Source organism: Alligator sinensis, unplaced genomic scaffold (assembly GCF_000455745.1).
Source record: "Alligator sinensis unplaced genomic scaffold, ASM45574v1 scaffold386_1, whole genome shotgun sequence".
NCBI lineage: Eukaryota > Metazoa > Chordata > Crocodylia > Alligatoridae > Alligator > Alligator sinensis.
Genome location: NW_005841996.1, coordinates 2,547,260 through 2,575,221, shown reverse-complemented (window position 1 = coordinate 2,575,221; position 27,962 = coordinate 2,547,260). Strand labels below are relative to the sequence as shown.

At 42.4% G+C, this 27,962-nt stretch overlaps 1 protein-coding gene across 1 annotated transcript in view; it reads left to right on the top strand.

The window, feature by feature from the left end:
* The window catches only part of GALNT12 (polypeptide N-acetylgalactosaminyltransferase 12), a 93,491-nt gene that overhangs the window by 11,279 nt on the left and 54,250 nt on the right, over positions 1-27,962 (top strand). Inside the window, exons 2-4 of the mRNA XM_025201484.1 lie at positions 2-181; positions 22,134-22,303; positions 25,468-25,657. Of these exons, the coding sequence (XP_025057269.1) occupies positions 2-181; positions 22,134-22,303; positions 25,468-25,657 (540 nt within the window). The remainder of the gene's footprint in view (position 1; positions 182-22,133; positions 22,304-25,467; positions 25,658-27,962) is intronic.

Here is a 27,962-nt window from a genome sequence, read left to right as displayed (position 1 = left end):
TGTACGAGAAGCCGCGAGCGGAGCCGGACGCGTTGGGAGAGCTGGGCCGGCCCGTGCGGCTGCAGCTGAGCGCGGCCGAGCAGCGCCGCCAGGACGACAGCGTCCGGCTGCACCAGATCAACACCTACGTGAGCGACCGCATCTCGCTGCACCGCCGCCTGCCCGAGCGCTGGAACCCGCTGTGAGTCCGCGGGGCTGCACCGAACCGGCCCCTGCTGGGTGTGGGGCGGGATTCCCACGAGAAGGAGGGGCCGGTAGGGCATGACCCACCTGGGCAGCCCTTCTCTTCCACCCCGCGCCGTGCTGAGGGGTTGTCGTGCACTTAATGAATGAACTGTGCTGTAATTTTCGATCTGGTGCACAGGGATGATCCTGCACTTAGTGGGTGAACCTGGCAATCAGTGTAGACCTGACAGGGCTGCAGGGGGTTTAGCCCGCAGTTAATGACATGCAAAGGGGTTATCATGCAGTTGATGGGTGAACCCTGCAGTAAATGTAGGCCTGGCCCACATGCAAAGGAGTTATCCCACAGATGAACCTCACAGTAAATTTAGACCCAGCATGCATGCAAAGGGGTTATCCTGCAGTTGATGGGTGAACCGTGCAGTAAATGTGGGCCTGGCACACGTGCAAAAAGGTTATCCTGCAGTTAATGCGTGAACTGCACAATAAATGTAGGCCTGGCACATGCAAAGGGATTATTCCGCTATTAACAGGTGGACTGGGCAAAATATTGAGACTGCCTTAGGTGCAAAGAGATTATCCCACTGTTAAGGGGGAACCATGCAATGAATATAGATTGACCATATGTCTGAAGTGGTGACCATGCAGTTAACAGGTAAATCTTGCAATAAAGTTAGAGCAGCCACAGGTGCAAAGAAATTATCCTGCCATTAAGGGGAGAGCCATGCAATAGATGTAGACCAGCCATACATGAGAAGTAGTTAATGCACTATGAAAAGGGCTGTTCACCTACAAAAAAGAGCCAACCAGCAATGGAATTAATACTTGAACATGTGTAACAACTTCAGAACTGGTTTCTATCCAGTTTTAATTTGAATTGGTTGCATGGCCCCTCTCCTTGCAGCACCTGCAGGGTTTGAGGAGAGGGGCCTACTCCAGGGTGCTTCATGGGCAGAGATCAGGGTGTCTGGGCTGCACTCCTGAGCCCTTCAAGGAAACACACCTTGCCTAGAGTCAGACTGTGCTGGAGGTTAGTACAAGGCCCTGCGAGGGTGTGGCTAGCATAGCAGGGCATATCATATCAGAAAGAGGGAGAGGGCTGATGTAGCAAGTTAAACAAACACATCTAGTTTTCCTACACTTTCCCCCCTCCCATCCAACATACACACACGTCACTGCTTAGGAGGAATGTACCTCCCTGGCTTGTTTTCTAGCTACATGTTGCTGCACCTGCCTTAGTTCAGTTCTGTTGTTTCCAGTGAGCAACCTCTAATGATCATTTAAAAAGCGCACAGAGTTTATGAATGAGGAGGATTGTTGGTGCAGTTGGCTAAGGGTTGAAGTAGATTCACCATCAGCAGCCATTTTTAAGTCAAGACTGGATGCTTTTCTTTAAGATGCACCAAATGGGAGCAAAATTTAGACCACTCCTGTAGCTTCTCTCATGCTACTGAAGATCAGACTAGGTGATCACAGTGGTTGCTTATGGCCTTGCTTCCTGTGAGTCTGTACTCCACAAACCTTTTCCTTTATACGCTCCCCATCTCTGGTCCCATCATGTCCTGGGACTAAACTTATGTGAATCTGTGAATTTCCTTCTGGTTTGAGCCAAACTCATCATCTATCTGACCAGAAAGGAGACTGGCTAGGGAGACCCCCAGCAACTATAGGACTGTTTTCCAGTCCCTCACCCATTCACATCTGGCAGAGTTCAGTGGGTAATGTCCACTGGCTCCTTGATTCATTTGAGGATGAGTGGCCTCTATTCAGTGCCCTCCTTGAAACACACTCCTATCCCTGTTTTTACATTTGTTGTCCCATGAGATCGATTGTTGTGTCCTAATTAAGGGAGGCCTAGAGTTTTCCTAGTGGGACTAGGCCCACTGAACCATAGCACAATAAATAGTCCTGTCACTCTGTATATATAAACCAGTGGTTTTCAACCTGTTTGACTTGGGCACCCCGTAGGAAAATGCCAGCTCTTAATTTCACTTGATATTTGACCACAGAAAAATAATACAGCAGTTCTTCTGCTGCAAAGAACTCAGAAAGACTACAGCAGGGCAGATTGGTTTTAACACTGTGACTTACTAGTAGAAATCTTTGGGCTTATCTTGTAAATCATGTTTGCACACCTAATCATGCTAACATTTTTGGTTCCCTGTAGCATCCTTGAAAAGATCTTAAGGCACCCCAGGATGCTGCAGCTGCCTGGTTGAGAATTACTGGTATAAACTCTTTGCTCACGGTCATGTCTCAGTATCGTCCATACTGTGAGTGATCTACCAGCTGACTGGAATGGTGGTTGTTTTGCTTTTTTTTTCTTCCAAGCCATCAGTAAACATGAATAATAGTATAGGATCAAGAGGGTGAAGAACGCCACCAGATACCCACATGTTTATCTACATGATACTAATTTCTTTGTTGTATAGTTACATTTTGAGGCTTGTTAGCTAGCTACTTCTTAATCCATTTTTTATGCCTTTTTTCTGTTCTGGGTCTTCAAGTGGTGATCATGCAGCACTAAATAATATCCGCTGCCTTTATCAACCAAGCCTGTAATAATATGAAAATAGTAGGGCATCTATTCCTCATTCCTAAATCAACATTGATTGGCATTAATTGTATTGCCTTCTTCATGTTTTATTAATTGAGACTCCTGTCAGCAATTTCATTATTTTGTCTCAGATTAATGGCCTCTGAGCCTGACATCTATTATGTATGTAGCCTTGTTTAACCTTGGTAAATCCTAGTGCAGCATTAGCTTTCTTTCTGGAAGTTCACAGACTTACTGAAAATCAACACTTTTTAATGGTCTAGATCTCTTCTGGCAGCATTTTCAAAACTCTTGGATGCAAGTTTTCTAGTGTAAAAATGTCTAATTTTAGAAGCCAGTTTTTAAGATATTCCTGAGTTACTGGGAATGAAATGTTTCACCATCATCCTGTACAGTGACTGCCTCTCTGCCTGAAGGAGGTTAATGCGAAACTTTGTGGGCTGGGCCCACGTAATTAAAAGGATGATAAATAGGCCTGTACAGTGACTGCATTCTGTAACCTTTTTCTCAGAGACCATAAATATTATATTGAACAGTTTTATCTTTTCTTTATAATTATCAGTAATTCTACTGTTTCCACCTGAGAATGAACCAATACAAATAATAGGGTATTTTTATGACTAACTGAAATTCTGTTTGTCTTTAAATCTGCAAGCTGTATATTTTTCTCTGTCTTTTGCTTTCCATTTTAATTTTCTAGAGTTCCTTGCTCCTGTTTCACATGCATTGCTATCAGCTTCCTCTTTCTTCCATTTGTTATGTATGGTCCCCTTTATTTATTTATTGTGCCTTTACTACCCCTCTAAGTTTGTCGGCTGTTTGTTTTGTTTTGTGTTTTAAACCAGTACATCCCCCGCCCCACCCCCTTCTTTCTCCCATGATTGTGGATTTTCAGATGCCTAGTAACAATCCATAAATGAAATTTAAGTAGAAAATTTGGTACTTTCTCTTAAGATATATCACATCATTGTCATTGTGTTTGTCCTCATGAAGTTGATATTTCTTAAATGTATGTATGTGCCTATGCATATGTGCACACACTCGCATCTATAACTATGTTGGATGTGATTCTCTGAACATAGCAAGTATGATTGAGTCAGGAAGACTTGAATCTAAGCCACCTGTTTTTTTTTAGGTCTGTGACTAATTCTCCTTTACCTGTCCAGAGGAGATTTAATGCAGCTTCCCTCATGTCAGATGCAACAGTTCGATAGAGGATAATTTTCTCACTTGTATGGTTAGAAGGTTCTGCTGTATTCCAGTTAGGAGGCAGGGAGAGACAGAAGGATTCTCCAGGCTTGGTCAGTCATCCAGAATATGGTACAAAGTGTGACGTGGAGCCTGCCATTTGAGAACTTAGCTAGGAGTCTGGGAAAAACCCTCCACAAAGGACTTAATTCACAACAATGGATGTATACTGCCAGCCACAGGAGGCTGCACTCTGCAAAGGGATGTCCTCTGACTTGAGAGGTTGTATGGTTGAAGCTGAACCTGTCCTGCCATTGGTCTGTGTTGGTACTTGTAATGGACTTGTGCATGAAGAAGCAAATAGGTCTCTTTTGCATATTGTTTGCCCTTGAGTTGATTCTTGCTTTACTAGTTTACCTGTTGCCTGCATGTAGATGTTGAATTAGGCAAGAGAGAACATAAATCCTTGTGGCACCCTAAATAAGTGGTGTGGTGATGGGATGATCACATCACTGCTCTTCAGGTGTGTTGTCCTAGAAAGGAATAAGTCGTCTGGGGCATTCCATTGGATTCTTTTGGACAGGGGAGCAGTTTCTCATGGTCAGATGTTCCATTGCTGTCCAAAGAAGAACAATCAGCTAAGCTTAATATTTCTTTGACAAAGAGTTTTGTACGCTTTCTGAGGGGGAAGACCAGGACTTGAGCTGTTGACACAGTGAACAGAAGGGTAGGGGACAGGAGGGTCAGGAAAAGGAGAAGGTAGTGTACCTGACATGTGGGGCCCTGTTACATCTTGTATACATTTGTTCTTCTCATTCACACGTCTCTAAACAAAAAAGTGAGATGAAGTGAACTATCTCTGTTTGTAATACTTTTCTGTTTATTCTAGGGTTTAGCTTGTGTCTTCCCCTATGTTGCATTCAGAGCACCTCATTCTAAATTGTGATTGTTCAAGGATCTGTTTGTTATAAGGAGCAAAGATTGAAATTACAAAATCCATTTGAAAACACTAAAAAATGTTCCATCTGGGGCTGGCCAGAAGACTATGCCATATACCTCCTAAATGTGGGATTTGTAAGTAGTTTTAGTTCTATACTGTTCCTCATCAAATATTTTTTTGAGTTCTTCCCAACCTCCCACCCCTTTTTCATTTCTCTTGCATCCTTTTACCATTCTCAAAGAGTCTTGATGTATTGTGTTTGGACCTGTAGGTTTTTGGTGCATTATGCCATTTAAAAAAATACGTACATGTGTATATATAAATATAAAATTAAAACTTTTAAAAAAGATTTTGGTCACTTTGGAGGCAAAACGGTATTTGTTGCCATTTTGAAAAACAATATATTTTTTCTTACTGCAAGCATTAAGAACAAAAAGAATACACTATTCATTCATTTGCAAGGAAATTTTCTGCTTGCAGTTCTGTGTGAAACTTGTATGCCAAAATAAAGAAGTTTTATTTTACAGATGTATATATTTTTAGAGGAAAAATATTTTATGTAGTTAGGACCATTTTAAACAGTCATTAAATAATTGGACCAAAGATACAAGTTTATATGTCACTTTACCTAGTAATGTGTTAGCTCAGGATTTGTAGCTTTAGCTCTAAGAACCTGAGTAGGTTCTTAGAGCAACATTTCAATTACAGACAGATTTATCAGGAGTGAATTATTGCCATTTGTTTAACATGTATCTTGTGTGCCATTTGTGATCTCATCAGAGAAAGAGTTAATATTGCCATGTACAAGTAGGCCATTCAGGCATCCAGCTGTCACTAATAACTGTGATGACAAAACAGTGGAAGACAGTCTCACCTGTGACCCAGTAGCCAAAAGATTAAAATTAAAGGGAGTCGGTGATATTTTGTCATATAAAGCATTGTTGATGATATTGGGAGTAGTTTTGAATCAGAAATGTAGGATAGCCCTATGTCCTACTGACAGTAAGTATAGACTGACTTTTCATATTTGTGTGAGGATAAAATGGAGCACCAATTAGTGGGGAGCCACTGTGCTGTAGTTGTTTTACATTCCTATCTATTGCAGCAACACAGTTTGTTGCTACCACTTGTGATGAACCTCTTAATGTGCTTATAAGTAAGCATCACATTAGTACCTTTAGTACAGAAATATAGACAGACCAGGATAAATACATTTTAGGTTAATTTCAAGAAGTTAATCATTAAACATCACCTATGACCCAGGCAAGCTTATTCTAAAACATTTTGGAAATCCTGCTTTGTATAGGAATTATTACAAGACTCAGGGTGATTACCCATTGTGTACAAGATGAGAGTAAGTGGGTTATTTCATAATACCTCCTCTAATCCTGACAAAAAACCTGAATCTGATTATTGGAGGTTTGCCTTGAATTTGTCCGCTCTCCCACAAATTTGTCCGCTCTCCCACTGCTACAGTAGAGAAAATAAATCTAGGGAGTTAGGTGGCCCCCTTGACCTCTGCCCCCCCAGCTTTGTCCCTTGAAGGCCTCTTCCCTCCCACCCCCACTTACTGACAAACTTTGCTGTCCCTGAACACATGGAAGTGAGGGGCTAATTTGAGAGCACTATCTTTGAAATAAGTGTGTCGATAGTAATTTACATATAGTCAAATTACTACTTTTACACACAAACTTAGTTCATCCAAAATGGATACATGTTGCCTTTTATGAAACTGCTGCAAGTTTTAACACAGGTACTTCATACACACTTTTAAGTAGTACTTGTATTTGACACTATTTATTTCTTTACTTAAATCCAATGAGCATTACGCAACAATAAATACAGGCATACAGTGCACAAGAAGAACTAAGCAAACTTTAGAGTGGAGCAACAGGCATTCTCTTCAGGCTGTTTGTCTTTCTTTAATTTGCTTACTAGCTATTATCTAACTTGGGACCATCTCCCGGTTTCTAGCTTTCTTAGTCTCCTTTTAAAGAGCATCTTTAAATTATAATTTCTATCACTACATATGGATTTTTTCCTGGACAGTAACTTCTGTCCTCAGTTTATAATAGCTCAACTCATAACTGGTAATACTGTGGTTTCATCACAGTTACAAGAATCCACTGCTGTTAATCTGCAGTTAGCGCTCCAGTATTTTTGCAGAGCCATAATAGAGAATTGTTTTTCAATCAGATTTTTAAAACTGTATGTAGCTGAGGTACCCAAAAATGCCTGGGCATGCTCAGATGAGTCCTGAACATGTTTTAATATGTTGAGGACTATTTCTTGTCTAGAGTTTGAAGACATGCATCAATTAAAAGTATTGTTGTTTTTGTTTAGTTACTTATTTTACAGTATTGCCTCCAGTGTGTAAGCAGTATTTTTGAGAGGGGTGATACTTTTTCAGTTTCTGTTCTTTTTCATATCTTTTTCATAGCACCACCATGCTTTATAGCTGAACTGATTTAAATCATTCAAAGGCCCGGCCCACGAACACTGTCACTGGCCCATGATCTCACCCCCAGTGCCACCCATCCATCCTATTCCTGGACGCTGTTCCCCTAGTGGCCCCCTCCTGGCCTGAGTGCAGAGCAGAGCTGCAATCTGTTGCCTGCATGCCCCTGTGACAAGTGCCGGTTCTGCATGCGTGGGCATGCAGGGAGCGGATTGCAGCTCTGGCCCCGTGTTGTCCCTACCCTGTGATCACAGGGTCTCTTTGGAGACTGACTGGGACCCATGTGGGCAGGGTGCAGGGCTAGGCGGACGGGAGGGGGCCACGGGCAGGCAGGGAGCTGCATCTGGGGCCAGGATCTTGGGGCAATGACAGCATGGGGTCAAGGCAGAGCTGCAATCTGCTCCCCACATGCTCCTGCCCGTGGAACTGACCCAGGGTCTTGTGGGCAGCAGCCTGCAGCCCTCCCCTAGCTTCAGCCCCATGCTATCACCACTCCAAGATCCTGGACACGCCTCCTTGCCCACCCACAGCCCCATCCCATCCTCCTAGCTGTGCTCCCTGCCTATGCGGATCCCGCCCCCGGTGGTAGGTATGGGGTGGACAGGCTGGGGTGCCCAGGCAGCGGTCTGGGTACAGCGGCAGCATGAAGGAGCTGCCACTGCTGGGAAGCGAGTCTGGCTGCTGCACCTTCACTGCATGCCCAGGGGCAGCAGGACTGGCTGCATGTACCACAGTCTGGGCTGCCCTTTGTACCTGGGCTGGGCAGGACCAAGGGGCCCACCATGGGCTTGGCAAAATCCCTCAGCAGGCTGGATGTGGCCCATGAGTCATAGTTTGCCCATCCTTGCCTTAATGGCCATTAATTGACACATTATTAAGCAATCTAAACAATTAATAAGTTCATTCAGTTTAGAGTTTAAAGTAAAGTACATGAATTGTAACTAATACCAACTATATGCACTTTATTTTAAAGGACATTATAAAAAGGAGTTTACTGAAACTGAAAGTTAACCTTGAGACAGGCCATTCATCATAGCTATTAAACTGCATTCAGTGGCAGTTGCTGCAGATGTTCTCTGTCTCTGTGGGGTGAACACTTGTTTATACACTGAGGCAGCACACTCAGCATCTACTGAATTCATTGGAATGGTGAGGCAACGTCTTGCCATGGCACAGAGATGTGGTAATGGTCACAGACAGAGTCCCAGAACACAGGCACAGGCATCCAGCATTCTTTGACAAAGTTCACATGAGCAGCACATCCGTTGGTGTGCTCTTTCCGTCATCCAGGGGCTGATTTTAGTAGCTGAGGGTCGCAGCCCAGAACAGGCGCCTGGTTGGGGTCCAAAATGTGAACAGCACTAAGGAAGGAGGCAGGCAGTTGCTGAATTGTGGTGGCCATGGCAGGTTGTACCTGTAGTACTGGTTCAGCTTCACAGCTGTTGCCTGGAACAGGGCCTGTCTCTGCTGGTTTTCACAAGAACAGCTTGACAGTTCTTGTGATTCCCTATCTTTGACCCAGCTTATCAGATCCATTACCTTGTTGTATGCCTAGTAGATCACAACCTGCTGCCCTTCAAACAACATTAGACACTTCATGAACTGGGTGACATTTTTACTTGATCTTGAATGTCATCCCACCTTAAGAGATTGCAAAGCTTAAGCATCTACTGTTTGTTGGATGTGATTTCCAGCTCCTTGCTCACAAATTGCTTGTAGTACTGCATATGCTTGGCATGGTGATGGACTATGTTGAACCATGAATTCCACCTTGTGAGCTCAGGCTCTGGTGGCAGTGGTACAGTGCCATGTGAGTCCCCACTTTGGCTGGCAATGGACACCCTCTACTGGACCTTACAGCCTGGACAGTGTTTGACGGCTTTCTTGAAAGGGGACGCCAGACTGTTCACATCAGGGAACTGCATGCACTAGATATCACTTACTAAAGACAGAATGTGTGCAGTTGCGGGTGACATGAACTGCATTGGGCAGCATTCCTTGGAGCACATCAGAGAGATCCTTGCACATGTACGTGGTAGTGTTGGACAGGAATGCTGAGATCTTGTTAAATTCTAAGCCACAGTGACGATTAGCTTTACTACAGCTTAAGACATGGTAGAAAAATTGACAGACACAAGGCGGACCAGTTCTGTTTGAAACACGGACAGGTCCTGATCTATCCGACTTCTCGGTACATATAACTACATGCTGTATATTTTATCTCAAGGGTTGGTGGCTTCATCAGCCACAATGGAGAAGGATTCATACTCTGCCCATGTAGACTTCATGGACTGTACATGCAAGGCAATAACTGCAGAGAGATAGTCTTGGCAAAGCTTGCTGGCACACAGAAAACTGCCAGGATTTGGCACATTTTGGTTCAGGTAGTCCTTTAACTTTGGATGATCAAGTTTCTCCAGGGGGATGTTCGCCACTGCAAAATCCTCCACAAGGGAAAATGTGGCCTCTTGCCTTGCCAGGCTGCTTTCTTTTGTCCTTTTAAAGAGCGAGGACATGGTTGCTTGTTTCTCTGCAACAGCCTTTTGCTTCATGTGTACCTCAGACTCTAAGTGTTGAGCTATACTGGTTTACTTCAACAGATCCAAAGCAACATTGTAGCTGGTATAGAACAGTCTGCTTCCATCTGCAGGCAAGATCCTTGCAGGATACTGTTTTACAAGGTCCAGTATCGAAACGTATGTGATTGTCTTGGAGGATTTTTTTCTCGCGGGATGTATTGAAGAATCCTCCTCAGGCTGCAGTTTGCTGTATCAGCATGTCTGTGGCCGCTTTAAAACCCTCCTACTTCCCCAACTGGAAGTGCATGCCCAAATACAGGATCCCTGTGACTGCTTTGAGAATTAGGATGGTTTCATATTTGTTGTGCACAAGCATAAACATGCTTCTTTTAAAAGTAGTTGTTATTATATTTATTTATTTTTACATTGTTTTTTGTATCATGAAATTAACTTTTTATTAGGGGACAATTGTGGGGGTCAGCCTGCTTTCATTTATCCATTTTTTTTCCTGAAAACAGATCCCTAACTACATAGCTTAGTCCTTCATGTAATATTGCTTTCTGACAAAGGTGACGGACTTTCTTGTTATCTGGGCAGGATCCAGGTCTCAGGGCTTCTTGTTGGCTAGAGCTCATGGTGGCGACAGTGCTTGTTCCGCCTGACGCATGTGGCAGTCACAGCTCCTATCCCATTGCATTTGATGGGCCCCATGCTGGAGCTGCTGCACCAACATCTGTTTCAGTCTTGTGTGGCAGCTCCAGCTGGAGCGTATGGTGGTATCCATTTTGGCTCCAGGTCTGGCTGAGGCATATGGTGGCTGCAGAAGTGGGGCCATTGGGCAAGGAGCTGGTGCTGTTGTGGTGATGGGCAAAGCAGCTGAAGGGTGATTGGGGCTATGTCAACCCTCATTCTGCCTCCTTCCACCCATCTTCATGTCCATTGGGGCATAAGAACCCCAGGCTCCACAGCTGGCTGTGACAACTTGTGACAGCTCACTGGTGGCCCAGAATGCCAGATACAGCAGCTCTGTGGGCCAGATCTAGCCTAGGGGAGTATGCTTGACACTCCTGTTTTATAGTATACAAAACTCATATTTGCAACATGTACAATGCTAGATTGCCATTGTCACAACCCAGAGTTGTGGATTTTTTGATTGTGTGTGCTTCGGCACCGCTAAATTATGTTCCAGCCGAATTGCAGCTCTTTTGCACGACGGAGTGTTCCGTTGTTATAGAGAACCTGCGTGCAGAAAAGTGTTCCCCGCCATTTTGTAGCCTTCTTTGCATTGTGCATTTCTCTTGCATTATAGTGATGCACCCTGCAAAGGAGTTCCCGCCATTTGTATTAAGATTTGAGCCACATTATTGGCCGGTCTTAATTTAGGCACACGTGGCGGCTAGCTATTGGCTTGCTAGCCGTACAAAAGGCTTGGGTGGTTTCCGCCCAAGTTGGAGAGAGAGACGGAGAGAGAGACGGATCTCTAAGTGCTGTGGGTCCTTTCGAACCCAGCGCGTCTTTCTTAAGAAGGTGATAGAGGCTCCAATTGCCGAACCCCCGGAGCCTAGCAAACTCTGGGGCACCACTCACCGACGGCCTCTAGCCTCTCCCCGTCACCGATCGCAGTCCAGACGAATCCCTACCCTAGAACCCAGTTATCGAAACCACGGAGTCTGAACCACTTCGAGGATCCTGGGAACCGAGTTTTAGAGTCCTCCAACGAGGATTGAAGCGGAGCTGTACCTGGAAACTGCCCAGCCTGCACTGCGACCATCTCCAGTGTAAGTAAATAATCTTTTCAATCAACCATTACGCCTCAGTGACTGATTCTAGCTCGAGCGTACTACTCCACCCCGTGGCTTTTCTCCGGCCCCGCATGCCCAGGCTGCCAGCCACAGCCCGCGTGCACACAGACAGGCCCGGCTCACGCCCGGCGAGGACGGGACCGGGAGCCAGCCCGCACAGCCATCACATTTTATATTTAATATGGTCAGAACTTGAAGTGAATTAATTACATTTAAATTGAGAACAAAGTATAAAATAGCTATTTAAGAAGCTTTTCAGTGTTGCTGCTTCCCACTTCTACTAGGTAAACAAAACCAGAAACTCTTCTTTATCAAACAAGTATGCAGAACCCTGTACCATGACAGTTATAATACTATTTAATGTCTAACAGTATGCTGCTGCGCACAGACTTTTATCACGAATAATTAATAACAGCAGTACATAATCTGGTGTTATTACAGATGAATACAAAATCTTGAGGTGGCTTGTTCTCTTGGTGTATTGAAATTAAAAATAGGAAAACCAAACTTTAAAATATGGTTCTTTTGGAGACAAAATATTAACAAGGTGTTTATGAGCTCTTAGGAATAACTATAACATTTTGATTCTGACTGTCTATCGGTTGTACTTAAAAGAATTATATATATTGTGATGCACATCTCTAAAAATGGAGCATCCACTTGTCATGAAATAAAAAGGTGGTATCCATAAATTAACTGGTATAAGGATTCCCCAATAGAGCTAATTTCTTTCTTAAACTTAGGAATTTCCTGTTATTGATTACTCTTTAGATGCTATGCTAATATCTAGTCCATTGTAACACTTGCTAACAGATTTTTCCTCATTAACGTTTGGGATAGTTTGTTGCTGCTGTTTAAACTTTATAATTCTTACGTTATTTTAGTGAATACCTTTTTTAAAACCAAAATCCTTTGCAAAAAGGAAATGGAGAGAATGGCCCTCATAAAACAATAAAGCTCGTGTAAATACCCTTATCTGTATTTTTTGTGTTAAAAATACCCATTATTTGACCTTCTTAAAATCAAAGAACCTATCTGAAAATGAGTAATTTTTATGTTATATGTATTCCCAAAACGTATACTTCCTTTGGATTTCAAAAAATAGTCCTGCAAGTTTACAGCTTTTTGTTTGTTTGGAGTCACACAAGTCAGTAGCTCTCAGGGCACCCCTCTAACTTCTTGGAATTTAGTGGCACCCCATTTAAAGGCTAATTTATTTCTTACAGTGCTTACCTTTTCACACTCTGCAGCACCCTTAACAGGATCTGATGGCATGGCAAAAAAGGGCAGCAGTAGGGAGGGCAAGAGCATGGCAGTGTGTGGTGCACAGTATTTGGAGTGGTTGGGACTGTTAGGCAGGGCAGACTGGGGACCTTAGGGATAGGACTCTGGACCAATGAAGCAGGCAGCTGGCCTTGGAGGAGGTATAAGGGAGTAACCGGAAGGGGTGGGGGAGAGGAATCTGGTCCAGCGGCTGGTCCAGATGAAGGTGGCAGGGGCAGAACCATTCCATGCCCTGATCTTTCCATGGTCTGCCCCATGCTGTAGCTGAGGGGGTAAGTGTGGCTTGTGCCACACTGCTGTGACTGCTTCTCTGGGAGCTTGAATGCTAGACTGTTCTCCACGGGCCCTCCCACCAGGAGCATGGAAGGAGTTGGGGAAGGAGCCAGGCTGAAAAAGTGTAGCCCTGAATTTGCCTGCTTGCCTATGGCAGAGCATGCCCCTCAGAGCATGGGGTGGTTGATGCAAGTGCTGCACCTGTCAGCACCGCTTATTGCCCTGCTCCTCCCACGCTCCCAAAGATGTTGGGGGGAGGGCTGTGGAGAGTACTGCTTGGATGCTGGGGCAGGCTCAGGTTGTCTGGCACCTGGAAGATTCAGACATTGGGGAGGGGAGCTGCAGAGGAGCGGGGCTGCAGCTTTCCTCAAAGGATCTCATGGCATCCCAACATGTCACAGCACCCTGGTTGAAAATCACTGCCACGGAGAGAGGTAGTCACCCTTGCTGGTTTGAAGTAGCAGAGCAGGGTTTTTGTCTCTGCAGTGCTACCTTGCCCTGCTTTTGCATCCCAAGATTTGTTGAGCCCAATCTTTTATTAAAATTGAAGAGGGCTTTCTATTTGAAATGTGACACTAATCTATATTCCTATGATGAAAATTACCATCTTTACTCAATTCCAAGGTAAGGTCTTTTTCTCCATATAATGGAGGGGGCACCCTTCTGTCCCAGCCACCAGCAGAGAGTTCGGGATTGAGAGTATGGTTGGGGGTAGAAAGGTAAGAAAGGTTTATTGTCTTAACAAAAACAGGACTACGCACAGATAACAAAACAACAGACAGACAATAATAATTCGCATCAGCAAGTTATTGGCAGTCCCCTCTGATGCCTGATATACAAGTTTCTTTTCTGCAAAGCTCAGTGAAGTTGGCCGTCCCCAGTCAGCGTTGTCCGAGGGGTACTGGGAAGGACCCTGGTATTCAGTCCTTGGGCTCCTCGAGGTCCACGGGCCCATTGATCCAGGCTGGCAGCTAATCTTAAATCAGTATTTCTTTCACAGAGCTACATCTTCCTTCTGAATGATTTCCGGATGTTCCAGCCAATTTATAACTTCTGAACTGTGCTGATAACTTACAGCCATTCAGATTCTTTTTCCTTCAACTGTCTTTAGACTGACCAATCGCAATACAAGCCTTGCATTCTTTTGATAAGGTTAATTTTAACTACCCCACAGGGCCTTACTGCTTCAAGGCTTTGCTAAATTTACTAGGCCTTACTACATCTTAAACTTAATTAGGCTCTTAGCAGCAACATATAGCTTAATATCTAAACAAATACAGAAAAACACTTGGTCTAATCTTCATAGAGCCTTCAGCAAGCACCTTTATCACACAGACATAATTTTCAGCTGTCACACCTTCATCTTAGAATTGAGTACAAGGTGGCGGGAGGCCAGGTAGCTGCTGGGGCTTTGGCTTCAGCCCTGACCCCTTTTTATCAGATTCCTTTTTGAGTTTCAGTTCACCGAAGAGATCACTGTCTAGCCAAGCCACTTCTGCGCTTTCCCTTCTCTGTCACACTAAGATGCAGGCAACTCCTGCTTAGCGCTCTTAATTGGTTCCTGAAAAACCAGGTGCTAAGCGAAATGAGCATTAAGCAAAACCAAAAGTATTTGACGACCCAAGATGGTGACCGCAATTGTTTTAAATGACCCAAGATGGCGATCACGAGTGTTATAATGAAACTCTTTGAGCGCTAAGTGAAATCAGGTATCAATTTAAAATGAGCATTATAGCGAAATAGTGCTAAGCGAAACAGCGTTAAGTGGGGGTTGCCTGTAGCTTGTTCCTGCACCCTTAATATGGCTTCCTTAAAGAAAAGCGAGGTCTTCTGGACTCCATTTCCCCATAGACTTGTCTTTCAGGGTATCCTGCTCACCAGTTCCCTGAAACTTTGTTAAAGTCTGTTTTTTTGAAGTCCAGTGCCTTTATTCTGCTGCTCTTCTTCCCTGCTCTAGCTCTCTCATTCGTGCTCTCTCGCGCTTGTTCATTCGCTCACTCGAAACAGACATCTTCAGTGATGCATGATTGCTGATCACGTTCCAGGGATGACTGTAGACATTGGTGTCCCAGCTCAAGGTGTCTCTTCATGCAGGGGAAATCCTCGCTTGCAGATGTACCACCTGTGCTGGGGAGTGGGAGCATCCCCTGTAGAGGATTTCCTCATGGGCATCTGCAAACGCAGAGAAGGGAATGGGAGTCCCCCTTCCATGCTTGTAGGCACACACAGGGAAATCTCTGCAGGTGATTTCCCAGGGCATTTCTGCAAGCATGGAGGGGGGCAGATTTCCTATGGAGAGGAAAGGGGTCCCTCTCTATGTTTGCAGCATGTGCTCCATGCTGCTGCCAGGAATGTGTGCTGGCAACCTGGCACTCATTTTTGGCAGCAGCATGAAGCACAGGCTGCAAACACAGAGCGGGGAACTCCTGGGTGATTCCTCCTGCCCCTTCACACTTGTAAAGGTGCCCAGGGAAATACCCTGCAGTGGGTTTCCCCTGTGCACTATGTGGGTTATGTGTCTGCAGATACCCTGATGTTTCCCACTTATCCAGACATATCCCTGAAGAGATGCATCTGGGTAAGGGGGAAAGCTGAGACAGGCACTCCCAAGGCTTGAGGAGGCTGATCCTGCCAGGAATTTCTGGGGTGTGCAGGACCAGGCCTCTCAAGTTGAAAAAGCTCTTGTTCCAGGGAGACTGGGGAACCCAAGCAGTTTCAGACTGCCCCAGCTCTTCAACCATTAACAGACAGACATGGGTATCACTAAAGTGGCTCAAGTCTATTACTTCCTTCTGCCATAACCACAAATTTGAGTGTTTGTGGTGTGACAAAAGGTATGGACATCTGTTTGCTTTCACTTTGTGCCACCCTAAACATTTTTCTGGAAGTACAAAAGTGACATCTGTTTCCACGCTATCATTTTGAGATCATTGGCACCAAGTTACCTTCCACCTTCACATTCTCAAGCAGTTCCTCCCTGATTGCCAGCAACAAGTCCAAAAGGACTTTCCTCCTACTTGGTCTCCCATCACCTGTACCAGAAAATTACCCCTGTATACTCTTAAGAATTTGCAGAATTGCTTGTGCACTGCTGTGTTTCCCTCCCAGCAGATGTCACCATAATTAAACTCCCCTGTGAGAACCAGGTTCCTGTGGTTTGGAAATTTTCTTTTGTTGCTTAAAAAAGACTCATCCACCTCTTTCTCCTGGTTTAGTGGCTTATAGCAGATGCCCACCATGACCTCCTGCTGTTCTCCCCCCTGATATTTTTACCCAAAGTCTTTCAACAGGCCTACCTTTCACTTTGAACCTCTTCTCAAAATGTGCACACATTTCCTTTATATGTGGGGCAGTACCTCCTTCCCCCACCCCGCCTGTCCTTCCTGAGCAAGTTATGCCCATCCTTGACAGTAATGTGAACTATCCTACTACATCTCTGTAATCTCAATTACAGTATCATTCTGCAATTGTACTAAGTCCTCCCATTTTTCCTGTTTGTTCTTGCGCTTCTCTCATTAGTATATAAACATTTTGGGTAACTAACTGATTATCCTGCTTTCTCCCTCCTTCCCCTTACTAAATTTTAGTACAGGTTCCCTGGCTGTTTACATATCTCTGGACTGCACTGCACTGCGTATCTCTGACATTGCAACCATGTGTTGATCTCCAGGATTCATTTGCTCCTATCTGGGCCTTTTCCCTTGACTGGAAAGATTGTTGAATATCATCATGAGTGTTGGCAGTGTCATTAGTGCCCACATAGATGAGCAACATAGGATAGTAGTCAGAGGGCCAGATGAGTCTCAGCAACCCTTCTGTGCCATCTCAGATTCAGCCTCCAGAGGTAGGAGTCAGTTTCCTAAAATGGGTGGGAAGTGCTCCTATATTATGCCAGGGATGCAATTGAAATGGAAAGTGTAAATGAGTTTGGCATACAAAACTGACTTTATGCTGCATAGTGTACTATTATAAAATGTTAAGTAGATACAGTAGGAATGTATTTATTGTTGCTTTCACTTTTGAAATATCATTTAAGACCCCTCCCCAATTAAGCATAGAGCATAATTTGCTTTTTTAAGAGCATTTAGAAAAAGCAAGAAAAATAAATGCCTCCTACGTTTTTATCTCCTTCCTTTAACCAGGGGTAGGGAACCCCTGGCACAAGTGCCAGAGCATGGTACACACAAGTGTTTTGCTTGGCATGTATGCATCAGGGCTGACGATGGGGAAGGGGCAGGGCTGTGCTGCCATAACAAGGACCAGACCTTTCTTGGCTTCCCCACTGTGTGCCCCAGGCATGACAACATCTTACAGGTGGAAGTTGTTGTGAGTGTTTTGGGCACTCTGCCCAAAAATGTTGCCAACCCCTGCTTTAAACTTTGATGTCTTCCCTTTATTACTATATTACCAAGTAGTAAGGTAAAGGCATAAAAAATGTTGTTGGACAGTTTCTGATTAAGAACAGCCATTTTGATGATATTAAAGGGTACTAAATGATGCCTTAATTTCAAAACTATTATTGGGGTATTCTTAAACTTACAGTTTACTTGTCAGGTAAATTTTAGAAGCACTTCTGGTAGAGAAAAGGTACTACAGAAATCTGCATGCAAATGTTTTAAAGACAATTTGTCTTAAAGTCACGCCTGTCTTAATGCCTTTAGCCTTTCCTTATATGGCTTGCTTTCTCTCATTTGTCATCTTCATTACCCCTCTCCCCCCATCTCATTTTCATTCCTTTCCTTTGAACCTTCTCGGATTTGTCATACATTTCTTAAAATATGGTGTACAGATTAGACCCTGTATCGTAACTGAGGAATAATCAGTGCGAAACAGAGTTGTACTATGACCTCGTATGTCTTGGATCCAATGAGTTTGTCACTGTAACTCAAGATAGCGTTTACTTTTATTCACACACACACACACACACACACACACACACACACACACACACACACACACACACACACACACACCCTTCGATCGTCATAACCCTTAGGACATTCTCGGCATTTTTGGGTGTCTTTCCCCCCCCCATGTGAAGCATCTCATGTTTGCCCTTGCTGAATTCAATTGCATTGTTCATTGCTCAGTTCTCTAATTCACTGAGATCATTTTGGATTTTAATTAAGCTCTCTGAAGCATGGCTTGGCAAAGCTTCAGAAGCAGCGGGCGGAATTATCCAATTATTGGTCTGAGGCAAACTGGCCCTTCTGACCCAGCCGCTGCTGCGCCACTTGATTCATTCTGCCACCTGGCAGTGACTGGCAAAGCCCCCCCGACTGAAGTACCAGTTTCACAAGCGAGATAGGCTGGATCCAGCCCACAGAGCCATTCTACCAGTCAGAGGTTGCCACCCATGCTCTAAAGTGTTTGCTGTCCCATCCAGTTCTGTGTTGTTTGCAGATTTGAGGTATATACTCTTAAGACTCCCTTACTTTGAGGTATATACTCTTATACTCCGTTACTTCATGCAAGTCATTAATAAAAATTATGAACCAGACTAGACCCAAAACTGATCCTGCAGGACTTTCTCAGTACTCTTCCCAGTTTGCTCTTGATACATTAATTACTGATGGTTGCCTACAGTTTTTCAACCACATGGTTGTTCCAGGTGTCTTACCAATATGTTATGTAGTACTGTGGTGAAAACCTTACTGGAGTCAGTGTATTGTCTGACCATGTTCACTGTACTCCAGTCAGAGAGGGAAACCAGTTTGGTTTGGCATGAGTTGTTTTCAACAAATCCATTTCAGCTGCCAGTAGTCATCTTTTACCCTTCTAGGTGATTGCAAACTAATTATTTCAGAATTTGTTCAAATAACAGACATATTGTAGTTAGGCTTATAAATTAATAATTCCATAGATTTTCCTTTGTAAAGATGAATAATACATTTATTCTCCTCCAGCCTTCTGGGACCTCACCAGTTTTCCATCATTTCCCAAATAATCTGGAGGGGACCTGCTGAGCTGAATCTAGTCCATTGCATTTGGAGGCAACCATTTGTCCAAAAGCGTCCATGAAAATGTCTGTACCAGCCCTCTCTTGTGTGATTGCTAGTGGCTCAAAGATTTCATCTGCTGGTTCTTTCTATATCCTGTGGTATACTGCATGAAGCCATGCAGGACTGATTCATTCAACCGGTGATTTTCAACCTGTGTTCTGCAGACCTGAGGGTCTGCAGACTGTCTCTAAGGCAGGGATGGGCAATTATTTTGGGCAGAGGGCCGCTTACTGAGTTTTGGCAAGCCATCGAGGTCCGCATGACAGGCAGCTCAGGGCAGATAAATATTAATTTTCTAAATTTTTAGGGGCCCCGCAGGCCAGATAGAATGGCCTGGCGGGCCACATCTGGCTCCTGGGCCACATTTTGCCCCCTCCTGGTCTAAGGGGTCCATGAAAGATGGCTATGATCAATCATAAGTATGTGATACCCACACTTACAAGTCAAATGGGGTTGCACCTCCATTTGACATTTTTTTAGGCATTAGCAAATGAAAGATGATTGAAAACCACTACATTCAACAAATCAAATGTTCTTTGGCTTCTTCATTAGTCTAAGCTCCCCCATCTTTTGTACATTGACTTTGCTAACAAAAAACAAAGCAGGCATTGAGCAGCTCAGCCTTTCTTGCATCTTCAATTATAGCTCTCTTTCCCCACTAAGCAGCATACTTAGTTTCCTTTGCCTTTCTTTTACTTTTGACATACGTCCTTATCAAGCCCCTTGTCACTTTTGATCTCCTTTTGTCCTGATTTTGTACTTCACAGTGCTGTGGTAGTTTTTCATACATCTTCAGTGACTGTTCTACATTCCACTTCTTTTATGGGTATCTATTGTGCATCTTTTGATTTTTCAGTAATTAAATTTCTTGTATAGTTAGATTAGTTTCTTGCAATTTGTCTGATTTCTCCTATGCTTTAGTGCTGACTACAATTACTATTAAATTTTTTAGGAATAGGTAATAATTCTACTTTCTTTTATCTCTATATAAACATTTTGCAGAGGTTACATTACACATATTAGTATTAATTTCGGGGCATATACTTAAAACAAATTTCTCTTAAGGGACTACGCTATTAAAAATGAATTCTGCACTGTGGGATGCATTGGCAGCAGTCTCTGGAAATTGGGATGAATCTTATAGTAAACAGGGAAGCATAGATGGCTGAGGATGAGGAGGCCTATCTGAGATCTGCATGTTTGACTGCAGATTATCAAATGGCTGTGGAAGGAAGGAGTAGATCCTGGTGGTGTTGGGTTACAGCTTCTTGTCTATTTATTCTTTGGGAAAGGTGTCTACCCAGGTAGAGAAAATCTTCAACATTCTCCAAGGATAGTCATCTAATTGTAATATGTGGAGGAGCACCTGGTCATTTTAGGGTAGGTGGTAAAGGGTCTTGATTTTCTTGAAGTTAACAGTGAGTCCAAGCATTTTATGCGCTTTACAGAAGCAATCAAGAGTGACCTGGAACTCTTTAATTGAGTGGGCACGCTCAACACAAGCATCAACATATTGAATATTAGTAATGGAGGTCTTGGTTGCCTTGGATTTACAGTATAACTGATTTAATGTTAAAGAAGCTTCTTCCCATGCAGTACTGGATGCTGACTCCACATGGAAGTCTGTCAGCAGTGAGATGCAAAATATCAGTGATACAGATGGAAAAGAGTGTTGGTGCAATTACACATCTTTGGTTGACTTCAGTTCTAATAGCGAAGGGATCTGTTTCCAAGCTACTGCTTAGGACAGTTGCTGCCATGTCATTGTGAAGAAGTCTGATAATAGTAACACATTTTGGTTGGCATACAAATTTCGTGGGAGTAGTATATGTAGAAACATCAAAGAGAGATCCTTAGATTTTTTGGGGGGTTACTTTTACATTAGTTTTAGGATTTTGAGAGAAACTGCTCAGCTATCAACTGTTTTTCTTTGATCTTCTCTGATCTCAGTATGTATACAGACCCTATTCATCTTAGTCTGGTTGGACTCATGTTAATCTTAGTCTGGTTGGACTCATGTAATTGTAGCTCTGGGCTTGTGGTTTGGGATCATAATGGGAATTCCATTGGGATCTTTTAATCTGAGACTGCAGGCAACTTAAGATGCCAGGTGCCCACTTTTTAAAAATATTCTACAGAATTGTGAACCTGCTAGACTTCCATAGAGCCAGTGATATAGACACTTGTGTGTGTGCATCCTGTTCCCAAGGACTTTGAAATTGCAAAATATTATTTCAGGTGGAGTACTAGGGGCAGGAAGATTAACTGTTGAAGACAGTGGTTGATAAACTTGTGAAAGGTATTGCATGAGGAGGTGCATTCTTCAGTAGGAGACTGGACTTCGTCTTAGTAGGTCCCTTCCAGTCCTTTGTTCCTAAATTCCAGCATTTCCAAACAAAATATCCAGATGTTCCTAAAAAAAATTCTTGCTGAATTTTCTCTTACATTGGCTTTTTCTACTATTTATAATTTTGCTCTTACGTTTACACTTACACTTGTTCTCTAGCTCCTTCAGATTTAGCGTCCAGGGCATAATTTAATTTAATTTAGTTGTAAATTATGCTTGCTATTATTTCTTAAAATCACCCTAACTGTTATGTGCTCCAGGCATCAGTCACCATTTAGCTTCTTTGTTTTCTTTTTTATTATTATTTTGAAGTAATATTCTATCAAGCAAAGCCACCTTTACGTAATTTTTTAGATGTCTGGATGTCCTTTTGTGGTTGGTTGAATCCTTGTTGAAAAATTGGAGGGGAAAGTTGGACTCTCCTGAACAATAGCTCCTTTGCTAAGCACATTGCATGACCTTGTCATTTTATATTTTAATATTTCTTGTTTAAAAATAGCTTGTGTACATGATCTTAATTAGATAATTCTTTTCTGTAAATGTACTGAAAAGTTCACATTTTTTCTAAATTTATTTGCAGGTGCAAAGAGAAGAAATATGATTATTATAAATTGCCCAAAACTTCTGTTATAATAGCTTTCTACAATGAAGCTTGGTCAACACTTCTGCGAACAGTTCACAGTGTTCTTGAGACATCCCCAGATATTCTGCTGGAAGAAGTTATTCTTGTGGATGATTACAGTGACAAAGGTAGGCTTCTTATTCTATAAGTAAGTTTCCCTTCGAGCATGTTTACAAGAATGGAAAGGATACTGATTTAGTAACAGCACACTAAAATTCTAAAAGTATTGCATCTTTCCATAATGTAACTGGAAGTCAATTTTTTATTGTAACTGGAAGTCAGTTTTAAGTCTGGCGCGCTGGTTTTAACTATCAAGTTTAGAGGCCTGTTTGGTTTGTTGGGAGGAATGATAAACTAATGGTTCTGCCATTAACTTTGAGCTTTGGAGATCTGAATTCCAGTGCTGCCTCCAAGACAGATTTCAACCACTGCATGGCCTTTGGCCAAACCACTGCTCTGAGTCTTGTTTTTAATGTTTAAAATGGAAAGAACAGTACTTCTGAACAGTCCAGTGAGGTAGAGAGGGAAAAACCTGCTGAGGACTGGGAAGATACTGGATACGAGAGCAGGTGTTCTCAGTGCTCTTAGACTCAGGGCACTCCTCAGATGATGCCAGCTCTTGGCTTCCACTTGTTGTTTTTTGTTTGTTTGTTTGTTTTTACTACAGAAAAAATAATAGAGCAATTGTTCTGTTGTAAAGAACTTGGAAAGATCACAGCAGGTCAGAATGTATTTAACACTATGGATTCCTGTTTGAAATATCTGGGTTTATCTTGTGAACCATCTTTACACGTAACAGAGCTAACGTCGTGTATCACCCTGTGGCACCCTTGAAAGTATATCAAGACACCCCAAGGTGCCACAGTACTTTGGTTGAGAATCAGTGTGCTAGAGTAGTAGGAACTACACTAGATAGTAGGTAGGCAAATGGGTAGTCAAAAGGTATTAGATGTAATGTTGCCTTGTATTCATGAGCCCAACACACGGATATGAATAGTTATAACTGCTGCATGTAGATATTATACTAATGAAACAGTATTGGCATACTGTTAAAATGAATGTGCAGTAGTCAAATAAGTCTAATTGGCCTTAGATATTTTTTAATTGTTACTTATAAATTACTTTCAAGATTTTGAGAGATCCTACTAAGATTATGTAAAAGTTCATAAAAAATACTAAAATTACTGGTATTGACTTGAATGTATGTAAAACTTCAAAACATTTTCTACTTTTCTATGGAATATGTTATTAAAATTAAGGGTTACGTCGCTACGGTACTAGAAAAGATGGTGGGTGGTATTACTATTATCTGAAATTCACTTGAAGAGTGGTATGTAAAAAAAAAAAAAAAAAAAAAAAAAAAAAAGTAGAAACTCCATTATCATGATAGCATTGTACTGCTTTCACATTATTACTTTTCTTTCTCTTTTAACCACTGCTTAACTCCAAACACAGGTAATTCATAAAGCCACAGTGAAGGTTTATGAAATAGTTATAACATTTTATATCCAAACCAGTGAATACATTTAGATTATATTTTTTCATTATTATTATTCTTCCGTGGCTTATTTCTGAATATATTGTTCTACAATATTGTCACATCTAGGTTTGAGTGCTGCTCAGTTAATATTTTGAATTGTCGTACATCAACAAAAGCATTTATCACTGTCTTTTTTTTTTTTAAATTAAAATATGTATTTTGAAACACAATCTATGTTTCCAAATGCATAATCAGGTATTTTCCATACATGATAGTACACATGCTAGAATTTATTTTTGTCTAGAATTCATATACATGAATAAATTAACCACATTAATGCAACATCAGTATTGGGAAAACAGAAATACTTATTTCATTGAATGGTTCTGAGTTCTGTGATCAGTCACCAGGTAGCTCCCTCATGTTGAATGGACATGTACATGGCTCATAGAGTGATTGATCATGCCCAATCTTTGAGCCATGAAGCACGAACAGGATTTCTGGATGCTTTAGGCACTAGAAATGAGTAGGAATACAGAGAATCTGTCCTCTGCTTTTAACTTTCCCCCAGCACCCAAACAACATGAAATAGGAAGGGGAAGCCAACAGGTTCAGATGTGAAGAAGTGCGATGATTGGTGGCACCTAGGCATTGTAGCTATTGAGGTATATTGCATAGGAACATTGAAATAAAAGCATGTGTGTGATTTCAATCAATTATTCTTATATGGCAGTAGATCACATTTTCAGCTTGTTCAATAACAACTTAAAGGAGGAACTCCGGATACTTAGGCATGTGTACATGACCTGTTAGAAAGGACTTCCAGCCTCTTGATTAAGGCCATCCCAGTGCACTTCCACATGCAAGTGTTCCACATTATGCCAGGTGCACTTTGTTTTCCCATTCAAAAAGCTGCTTTTGGAAGCAAACCCTTCATGGGCAAAAATCCCACAAACACTGAAAAGTTAAGACCTTAACCCTGAAAATGCTTCTGTTGGTATATAGTTTCCTCAACTGAATAGTTTCCTTTGATTTCCGTAAGACTACTTTATACTTAGATTGGGCTTGTTCATAATTGTTTGAAGCATCTGGGGCAAAAGTTATAGGGTTTTTTAAATGTAGGTTTTAGTAATATAAAATCTTAGTTAATATTTCATCAGTTCTGTTTTTAAGGTAAGAATGAAAAGCTACTTAGGCTTTCAATAATTTAACAAAGGTATTGTGAAATTATTATTTTTTGTACATAAGACAAAATGTTCAGAAACAGGTTTAATCTTTTAAGGTCATGATTTTAAAAAGGACAAGCATCATTTAGGAGCACAAGTTTTTAGTGACTTCAGTATGTGTACCCTAAATGGAGGCCTGCCATCTGGGTCAGGCATTTCTGCTTGTGCATGCTGCATTTTGTCAGTGGAGCAGTGGTTGCAAAGATGGCACAGGCTATTTATCCAGCAGTTTGATATTCATATGATGTTATATTTTTACTGTATAGATCTAAAGGGGGTTCAGAACTGGTGTTTAGCAGCATAGAGGAAATGTATAAAATGTTTATATTGAAAAAAATCTCTAAAATCTGAAGAGCTTCTCACTGTTAGCAAACCAATTAGAGAAATTAATAAATCTTGAATTTGTCCATCTGAGTTTTATACTACCTGTTTCCCTGACCTGTCAAAGCATGGGGGCCATGCCAGATCTTAGAGGTAGTTGGGGTCAGAGCACACAGCACTAGCAGTAATACACTGATGAAAAGGTAGCTTTTTCTAACATGCTGCATACAATGCTGTAGCGATCTGTTCATCCTTTTTGTTACAGAACATCTAAAAGAGACACTGGAAAACTATGTGGCTGCTTTACGCAAGGTACGTCTTATCCGCGCAAACAAGAGAGAAGGATTGGTTCGAGCACGGCTGCTGGGAGCTTCTCTAGCAAAAGGCGATGTTTTGACATTTCTTGATTGCCACTGTGAATGCCATGAGGGATGGCTTGAGCCCCTGTTGGAAAGGTACATGTATACTGTATAATCCCCTAATAATTTGAGGGGAAAAATGTTCATTTGGTAAATTCCTGCATTTATAATGCATTTCAATGGGATGTTTGCTCAAATTCTTTAGACAAATTTCATAGAATCATAAAATCATAGAACCGGAAAGGGACCTGTAAGATCATCAAGTCGGTCCCCTGCCGTGGGCCGGAAGTTACTGGGCTCAGACAAGCTTGACAAGGTGCCCGTCCAGCCTCATCTTGAACAGCTCCAAGGAGGGTGATGGTACCACCTCTGCTGGGAGTGTTCCAGATTCTGGTGTTCCTTACAGAGAAAAAGTTTTTTCTTATGTCTAGCCTGAATTTACCTGCTATTAGTTTATGCCCATTGGTCCTTGTCCTCCCTTGAGGTACCTTCCTGAAGAGTTGCTCCCCTAGTTCTTGATGCTCACCCCTGGCGTATGTGTAGGCAGCTATCAAGTCACGTCTCAGCCTTCTCTTACTCAGACTCAACAGGCTCACTTCCCTGAGTCTCTCCTCATAGGGCCTACCCTCCATGCCCTTGACCATACGGGTGGCTCTTCTTTGTACCCTCTTGAGCCTATCCACATCTTTCTTGAAGTGCGGTACCCAGAAATGGACACAGTACTCCAGTTGAGGCCTCACCAATGTCAAGTACAGAGGGAGGAGCACCTCCCCGGATCTGTTGGCTATACATTGGCTGGTGCAGGAGCACCTCCCCGGATCTGTTGGCTATACATTGGCTGATGCAGGCCACAGTTCTATTTGCCCTTCTGGCAACCTCATCGCACTGTTGGCTCATATTTATCTTCCAGTGGATCATGACCCCCAGATCTTGTTCAGATGCTGTGCCAGCCAGCAACCTCTTGTAAATTATTCTTCTCTTTTTTTTTCTTTTTTTTTTCTTTTTTTAACTGTCCTTTGGAGGCGTGGACACATGTAACAATTAAAACAAATGTTTCAAATGGCTCTGAAATATTTCAAAAGGCCAGCATACAGGCCCTTTAAAATGTTCCTGAAGTGGTTTAAACACGTCAAAATAGTTACTCTTTACATGAAGTACTATTTTGGAGCATTTTCCTTTTGGCTATGTCTGAATAGAGATGGGAGGGAAGTCAAGACAAGCAACCTGCCAGCTGCCAGGTGCTGCTCTGGGTCCTGAGGCACAGCTGGGCCTCCACTGAGACTCTTACCTTTCTTCTCCCACTCTTAGCCCAAGAAGTTGAGGGGACTGGAGTTGGAGGGCTTAGCTTCAGGAAGAGCTCCTGGGAGGCCAGAAGTGTTGGACAGGGGGCTGTAATCCCAACTCTGGTGGGAGCAGGGATTCTAGGGCGAGAGGAGTGTAGAGCAGAGCAGCAAATTGCTTCAGCCTCCCCTACTGCACTAGAAGAACTGCAGTGTTTTGAAATGTTCTACCTTGGAACAGCAGAAGGACTGCATGTCATTCCTTTGGTGGAAAGTTTCAGTTGTTACATCTGTCCACAAGACCCCTTTCCTGATTGTTCTTAACTTCCTACACATTTTTTCTCCTAGCATAGTTGTACAAGGGAAATTCTAGACATAGTAGATTAATTGACCAGATTAGATGGAAAACATCGGAGAAAAGAAATACTGAAAGCAGGAACTTGTGTGCTTTTCTTTTAATCAGAATACTGAAAAAAAAGCTTTAAGTATGGGCAGACAGTTTAGGCCAGTGGTTTTCATTCTTCTTAGACTCAAGGCACCCCTTGGAAAATGACAGCTCTTAGTTTTCACTCTTTATCTACTGTAGAAAAATAATAGAACAGCTTTTCTGTTTCAAAGCACTCAGAAAGAACACAATTATGGATTTCTGTTTGAAATCTTTGGATTTATCTTGTGAATCACGTTTGTAACTCTAACAGTGCTAACATTGTGGGGTGCCCTGTGTCACCCTTGAAAGGATCTCAAGGCACCCTGGTTGAGAATCACTGGTCTAGACAGTAATTGCTATATAGTTTAGGTAAGCCACTAGATGGCAGTCTTAGGAAAGACTTTGGACATGTTTCCCCTTTGCTGAAATTGTATGGAAGGCAATTAGCTACAGAGTTAGCCTTGTGCACGTAAACTTAATAAGGCTTTTTCATAATGTGTACCTTTTTTATTTGAGGTTGGGACAAATTAGGAACATAGTTGACTCTCTCACTTGTATACTGGATATGTTTTGCATGGAGTGGTTCAATCCTGACTCAAAAAAACCCACTAGCCAAGTTTTACTGTTTGCATATCTTATTTCTTTTGTCACTATGCTCACGTGTCTTTTTAAAATACACTACAAAACATTCCTG